This window comes from Drosophila willistoni (assembly GCF_018902025.1).
Source record: "Drosophila willistoni isolate 14030-0811.24 chromosome 2L unlocalized genomic scaffold, UCI_dwil_1.1 Seg196, whole genome shotgun sequence".
Taxonomy (NCBI): domain Eukaryota; kingdom Metazoa; phylum Arthropoda; class Insecta; order Diptera; family Drosophilidae; genus Drosophila; species Drosophila willistoni.
Window position 1 is genome coordinate 8,801,151 of NW_025814048.1, and position 7,819 is coordinate 8,808,969.

The window sequence follows — 7,819 nt, forward strand, 5'->3', positions numbered from 1 at the left end:
ATTTAACTAAACTAAAAAAATTTGGAAATTCAATTTGCTTTTTTTTCAATTATATGTATGTTTAAGTAGCAGAAAAGTCATAAAAAACTGTTGAAATCGCAAGGACAAAGCTTATTAAGATTCAAAAATTGGTTAATTATATTTGGAAATTAAATTTGGAAATTAAATAGAACTTTTTAATATAGTATTTTTAAGTGGAAAATGTCTGTCTAGTCCTAAAAAAAACTTTTAAAATCGCCAAGAAAATATTTGACAATTTTATCAAAACTTTTCCAGATTCTTGAAGATTGTATTTTCAAGTAAAAAAAAGTAAAAGAAAAGCACTGAAAAATGTTTTGAAATCGTCAAAAACACAGAGCCTGAGAAAATTATGCAAATTTATTATTAATGTGTGGCAATTTCATAAAAACTTTTCCAACTTATTGAAGATCGTATTTAAAAATACTTAAAACAAGGAAAATGTAGTTTAAAAAATAAAAAAAAAAAAACTTCGAAATCTATAATCAAAGTTTATTAAGATCTTGAGCAAAATCTTAAAAATTCTTTAAATAAATTTAAAGAAAATGTTTACAAATTTAAAAAACAAACTTGAACAGCTTGTAAAACATTTGCTGAAAGATTTCACAAAGTTCTTCATTAATAAAATTTGAAATTAATTACCATTTAAATTTAAAAATTTGATATATTGTTAAACTTTTCTCAAAATTTGTTCAAAAATCGTGACTTTACTTAATTTCTTCGATAAATTGTAGAAAAGTAAATAATGAGTTCTAATAATGGACTAGACTGTGAAATCACTTATTAGTAGATTGAGAAAGATTGAGATTAAGCTATTATTGTTATTTTGATTTGAACCTTTCCCTTTTTTATTTTTTTTTTTGTTTTCTAGTCAAACACAGTTATTTGGCTTCTTAGCTACTTGAACCCTCTCCCCTGATCTCTGCTACTGTCATTATTCACGTCATTGTCCATATGCATGTCCATGTCCATGTCGATGTCCATAACAATCATCTCATCGCCATCGCCATCATCATCATCATCATCATCATCATCATCGTCATCGGGTATGGCTTGGTCTTGCTTGGACTCTGTTGGCTACTTTCACCCGGTGTGGGGCTGAAAGGCTGAGAGCCAAACAATCGAATCAAACGAATTGACTGGAATTAGTGAACCGCAAAGATTTCATATTACCACCGAACAAATCAGATACAGCAACGGGCAATAATTTTGGGATATCAATTACCAATCGACAGTTTCAACAGTTTTTTCATACATTACATTCCATTGCTCATTCATTCATTCGCTCATTCATTCAGTCAGTCAGTCACTCAGTCAGTCAGCAGTAAATCAAAGACTGCAGCTGAAGGAGAGCCAAGCACTGCAACGAGGCGAATATCCGCATATAAGCCAACCCCATGAGATGGCACACTTCCAATCCGCAAAAGGAGGGGAATTAAGTTTTGCTTCTTCTTCGTCTTCTTCTTCTGTTGGCGACATAATTAAAATGCAACATAAATAAACACAAGCAGCCAACAGAATCACTGAGCAAAATGATAAATTGGCCAACGACGAGTTGGGGAGGCGGCAGAGGAGGAGTAGGAGGAGGAGGCTGCTGCAACGGAAATGTGCGTTAATCCAATTAAATGGCCAATTTGTGCCTAGGCAAAATATAAACAGAAGAAAAATGCAGAAAATTCAAATCATTAAAATTGAGGACAATTGCAATTGCAACAGCAGAAACCAGTTGCAACTGTTGGCAACTTTGGCCAACAGAATGTGGCACAATGTCCTGCAATATGGCATGGGGTCCTGCAAATGTGTGCATTTTGTTTTCTGGCGGGGTTATTCAACCCTTAGGCTAAAAGCAAAACAAACATTTAGCAGCAATTTGAACAAATCAAAGTCACCAACAGCAACAGCAACAACAACAAAAAGTTCCTTTTCCTTCAATTTGGCACGTGCCACTCCGATAATAACATGAAACATCCTTGCAAAATGTACTAAAACTGCAATGTAACCTCCTGTTACTCCCTCCCTCGACCTCTTCCTCACCCTCACCCTCTGGGGAAACATTTCCGCGAGGCCAGAGGGTCATCATTTGTGTCTATAAACTTGTACAATTTGCATTTAGAGAGCGAGAGAGGGAGAGACGCGAGTAAAAGTAAAAACTTTTGTCATAAACCAGGACAAAAGCACATGGACAAAGGATATACAAAATACAAATACAATAATGAGCAGTTCTCCCACTTTTTCTTCTATTCCGTCTTCTAAGCCATCCAGGCAGACATCGAACACAAGCGACACGTGTCCTGCCTAAAGAAGAACAGGAACAGAACAGGAGTAGCTGCAGCAGGAATTGAAGTTTAAGTTAAGGCCATGTCAACAGGGTTGTCTGCCGTGTTGTTCACATGTTGTTGAAGGAAATATGTGTGTGTGTGAGTGTGTGTTGCAACCGGCTGTTAATGATGGATTGTTTACATGAATTTGAGTCCTTTAGAAACGGTTTCTAATAGCCTTTATCGCTCCAGTGTACTGACTTTGCAGGGCTTCTGTTTAGTTACAGTGAAACCTCGATATAACGAACTTCGTTATAACGAAAAACCCAATATAACGAATTTTTTGTTAAGTCCCTTGAAAAAACCTCGTTTTTACGAAGTTTTTCATACAAAAAAACACTATAGGTATAACGAATTTCTGAGCCTAAAAGCCCCTAATTTTAAGCATTTCTATCGCAAAGAGGTGGTCAAAATTTTTATCAATGACATGGAAGAGGGGCGCAAGAGCAATATTAACGTTTTGCAAGGTATCAGAATGGCCCATAAAGCATGGGAAAGCGTAAAACAATCAACGATTGTCAACTGTTTTGCGACATGTGGCTTTGTCGACAGTCCAAATATTACGGCTACAAACGATTGTATTCAAGACAGTGAAGAATGGCTTGTCATTAAAAACCATTTTAATTTGGATGAACATTTTGACGATTTTGTTACCTTCGATGACAACGTTAGTGCTTCGGGGCCTTTAACTGATGATGACATTGTTGGTAGTTTTGCGAAGACAGTCGATGTTGTCGAGGAGGAAGAAGAGCTAGAAACGGTTATCACCGCAAAAGAAGCTAAGCAAATGGTTGAAAAACTACAAACTTTTCTTGAGGCACAAGAAGCTACACCCCAGACTACTTTTGATGGCTTAGCATCTGTTGCACAAACTATAGATGGCTGTATTCAAAACTTGCGCAAACAAACTAAAATAACCAATTACTTTAATAAAGTCTAATAAAAAAAAAATGTTTATTTTTTGTATATTTACCCCCTTTCAGTGCAATTTAGCATTATTTTGGTGGAAACAATGTTTATAACGAATTTTTTTTCAGATTTCTTTAAATTTCGTTATACTAAGGTTTTACATTTCAGTACCTATAGCGAATCAATAGATATAACGAATAATTTTGCGATCCCCCTCAGATTCGTTATATCGAGGTTTCACTGTAGTTAGTTACAGTGGAAAAAATAAATAAATTTCTTTCTGGAAAACGTGGAAAATTGTAATTGTGGTTTATAAATATCTAACAAAAAGTCAACCCTAACCCAATCCTAACAACTTGTACTTGTTTTCTTCAAGTGTATTTAGCCAAAAACAGAATTAGCATAGAAGTGAACTATGAGGCAAACACGTTCAATTCAAATATGGCCTTTCCGCTCATTTAATCTAGACGGCAAAGGATATGCGCGGTTTAGATATGGCGTATCCTTTTTAGAGCCACGTGATTTTTAGGGTGACAATTAATTTTGTCTGGCTCATTAGGCTCAAACTTTGGCCGTTTATTTCGTTGTGGGGGGTGAAAAATTTTCATATTTATAAATTGAAGTTAATGGTTTGGGGTTTTTCAGGGGTTCGTTTTACGGGTTGAAAGTTTATAAAGATCGATTTGGGTAGCTAAATAAAAGTTAATGGGTAGTGTTGCCACTTTTGGCACCCTCAAAGTGCTCTGGCAACCCTGGCTGACTGTCAAAGAGAACTTTTTTAATTGTCAATCGACATGGAGTCCAAAAAAGTAACAAAAAATGGGAAAGCTAAGAAAACTAAGAAAAATAAGAAAAATGAAAAATTACCAGTGGATATTGAGCCAATAGCTGAAGCCCCTGCAAACTCAAGTTCATCCAATGAGGAGGAGAGTAATGAAGAAGTCGAAGAATCCGCACAGTGCAGCAAAAGTGTTAGCTCAATTAAAAAGGAAACCCATGATAAAAAGGATCAAGCCGAGGAGGAGCAAGACAAAGAAGTAGAAACTAAAAAGCGTCAATTCAGTCCAGAAGATATAGAAGAAATGATGGGTAACTAAAATCTGAATATAATCTATGATATATATGTAAATTCATTCTGATTCTTTTTCTACTTTCTTAGCGCTAAGTCGCCTACCGGAAGCTGCCTTGGCCGCCTATATACAGGAACTAGATACGGAAGTCTATGAGTGGAGCCAACGTGAGGCCCGTGAATTGTCCCGTAGCAAACACCTGCGCATCTTTGGCAATAATCGACGCCGGGCCAACAAGAGGGAGTAAATCTACTTAACTTTTCCCCCATTTTCCCTATTTGTATTTTTTTTTCGTTTCTTTGATATCATCAAATAAATGGCCATCAAGGCAAGTGAAGTAGTCCACACTTCAAATTGCATAGCTGCACATAACGAAAGCCGCTTAAAGGTCTTTAATTTCCTATGAAATGGACGCACACTTCCGCCCCACAGACCCCTATCCTACTTTATCTAATGGGCATACAGAGAGTCCGTGTCTAGCTCTGGCATTAATCAAGCATTAAAGCTTCATTCGAGCTGCTAAGTAGCCAAGGAGACAGACAGTTTGGCTTGGCTTTCCTCTTCCTGGTTGATGGTCAGTAAGAAACATGGGTGCAGAGGGGGCAATACACTAAGTCTTTTGATTAATTTACAGCCCCCTCGCAGTTGCACGCCCATGTTGGTAACTCAATTCAAGACAAATAGTCGCCAATGGTATTCTTTCTTTTTTATATTTTGTTTTTATTATCCCTTGGATTTTGTGCTAATTTTTCTATATTTCCTGGTACAATCGCTGGGGAGTAACCGAGTGCTTCCGTCCAAAAACCAAAAAAAAAAAGAGTGTTCTTAAGTTGATTAAATTTCACGCGATTTGATTCGATTTTCAATTATGGTATGAAGCCACAAAAACTCACAAAAACCAAAGCAAAAGCAAAGGAAATCCATTATGCTAAATAAATACACCAAACTACAGTATGCTCCAGTTGCTCCCCCAGGATAAAGTGAAACTCCTCCTGGCTTGGGTCTAGGCTAGCGTTTGCCTAGGCTTTTGATGCCCGTTTACAACTTGCATTAAACCCTTGTGTTGTCTGTTGTCTTTCTCTCTCGATGGCTTTTGGACTCCCCTGTCTATTTGTCTGTTTGTGTATGTGTGTGTGGGTGAGTGTTGGTGTCCTTGGTGGTTGCGGGTGCAAAATGTTTGTCATCTTCAAAAGGATTCCTTTCATTTTGGTTCGTTTTTGGGTGATTTGGGGTTTGTCAAAACATGGCATTACTCATCATCCTTGGCAACACCGCCCACACTCCTCCCACCCCACCCCAAAAAGCAGCAGCATTCTAGCATTGAATGCAACATGTGTCCAGGCTTAGCTTTTTTGTTAATTTCCACCCCCACGGACCGAAAAAAAAGTGCGTTGCCTTAGGAGGGTAGCTAACTGTCTGTCCTAATAGAATATGCTCATTATGCCGTGAGTGTGTTTCGATGTTATTTTGAATAACTTCCAACTAAATTATTATTATTATAAATGGCATTCATAAGAATGAAAGCTGGCATTCAACAAAATATTCCAAAAACTTAAACTCGAAAAAGGGTTGAAAATGTAATGCGACTTTGATTGAATTCCTTTCTTTCTTTCTATGTATCTGCTGCGCAGTTCAGCCTTTCTTCCACTTCAACTCCCTCAAATACTCGTGAGAGATGGCATCATTTGCCGCATAGCGAATTAATTACCTCTATAACTAAGTGCTTCTTCACACACACGTACATTGTATGTTAATATCTATGAAAATTTATGCAAAATAGTATCACAAATTATATGTTGTCTGTATGTATCAGAGTAGTAGAAAGGCATTTGAAATTGCAACCATATAATATAATTGCAGTGCCAGATGCCACTTGTTATGCTCTTGTATACACTTTATACCCCGTTCATTAAGTTCCAGAATAGGTATATTGTTATTTAGGTACACAAAATATGGTCTTAGTTTGTAGTTACTATGTTAATGAGGACTAGAATGTTAAGTGAGTATTGTTTATGAGCTTACAAACGATTTGAGTCAGTTGGTAGAGACAAGCCAAATGAATACTTTTGTACAGGGTCAAAAAAAATCTTTCATTTCTCGAATGTCTATGTGATCTCCAATTGTGAACATTTCTCTACCTAAAAAGTCACTTTAAGGTCTCGAGATCACAGCACTTTTTGCATTTTCTTTCGGTTCTTCCGAGCCCATTGTAAAAAAGATTTTAAATCTGACAACTTTAATGAAAGCCTTGCAAATACATCAAAGATATGATTAGCATTATAAGAATCAAAAAGGATTAATTTCTTGAGTTTCTATCTGAAAAACTCACCTAAGGGTCTCGAGGTTAAGACACTTTTTGCAAATTATATCAAGTAGTCCATTACAGAAAACTTTTAAATCCTTGCAACCACCTCGAATATAGTGATCTATCAAAAAGTTTTTAAGATTTAAGAAACTTGTCAGTTTTTTATCCGAAATCGACTTACTTATGTCATTTGGCCCAGAGATGGACTGGTGATTCGTCCTTAAAAGACCGTGAAAACATCCAGAGTTTATAACACTTGCTTATTGCCCATTTAGGATTAGGATTTGCAAGTAAAGAATCAAATGTATGTATGTATATAAAATCAAAACTTTTTTAATTAGTATTTTAGGCTAGTGTTAGTAATGAAATGTCATTATTATTTACAATGTTAAATAAAGTATTACTAGCTACAGGGCCATCGACTCGGGTTTGATTTTAAAACAACACCTGAAAACTCTTTAGAATCTTATTGAAACGTTTCTGAAAGGACATTCTAAGTTCAGCAAGCTATTAGTAACATTTCAGTTATAAGATAAGGCCAGATATATTACTGAAAGTATGTGTAAGAGACGTTGTGGGGTTGCCGTAGAGTGGATTCTGATCCATCGAGAACAAAATGAACTTGATTTTCTCCACCGAGAACTATAATTCACCCTTTCTACATCTAAAACCAATCCTACCCCTTCAATGACCAAAAATCTATACCCAAATTCACTTACAAGAAGGTTACAACATTTGCAAGCTGAAATTCAGTGTGGATTACGATTAAAAAATTGATTTTAGCGTTTTATAAAGATAAAGAAACTCCCTCATTAGTCAGAAATGTTAAAAATATCTCGGTATATCAAGTATCTCCAAGAATAAATAATTTTCATTTATATCATTGCATAGATAAGACAATTATCTATAAATAAATATTTTTATAGTGAATTTTTGTTGACTGATAATATTTTTATTGTAATTTACGTTATTCTTCTTACAATCACATGGGGTTTTTATTTAATGATTATTCCATTAATATCTAGTCGAGTGAATTGTGTAATTTAAGCGACGTAATTCTTTTTACACAAGATTTGATAATGGTTTTGTGAATGAGCGACAAAAAAATGATTGCCAATGTAGCGGAATATGTGACTGATACTACAAGTGGGCCGGATATGTGAAATCTATGAAAATATTAGTTGGTCAATCTAGTTTAC

At 35.7% G+C, this 7,819-nt stretch overlaps 1 protein-coding gene across 1 annotated transcript; it reads left to right on the plus strand.

Moving 5' to 3' along the window:
• The first annotated feature begins 4,002 nt into the window (after positions 1-4,002).
• Positions 4,003-4,692, plus strand: LOC26529401. Its single transcript, XM_015178903.3, has 2 exons — positions 4,003-4,334; positions 4,405-4,692. The coding sequence occupies exons 1-2, from the start codon at positions 4,040-4,042 to the stop codon at positions 4,560-4,562; spliced, it is 453 nt and encodes a 150-aa protein (XP_015034389.1). The 5' UTR covers positions 4,003-4,039; the 3' UTR covers positions 4,563-4,692.
• Positions 4,693-7,819: the final 3,127 nt, after the last annotated feature.

What these genes read in the sequence shown, in the direction of transcription:
- LOC26529401 (XM_015178903.3), top strand. Translation starts at nt 4,040, where the DNA reads ATGGAGTCCAAAAAAGTAACAAAAAATGGGAAAGCTAAGAAAACTAAG. An exon ending in AGATATAGAAGAAATGATGG is followed by an intron (nt 4,335 to 4,404) that starts GTAACTAAAATC and finishes CTACTTTCTTAG; the next exon opens with CGCTAAGTCGCCTACCGGAA.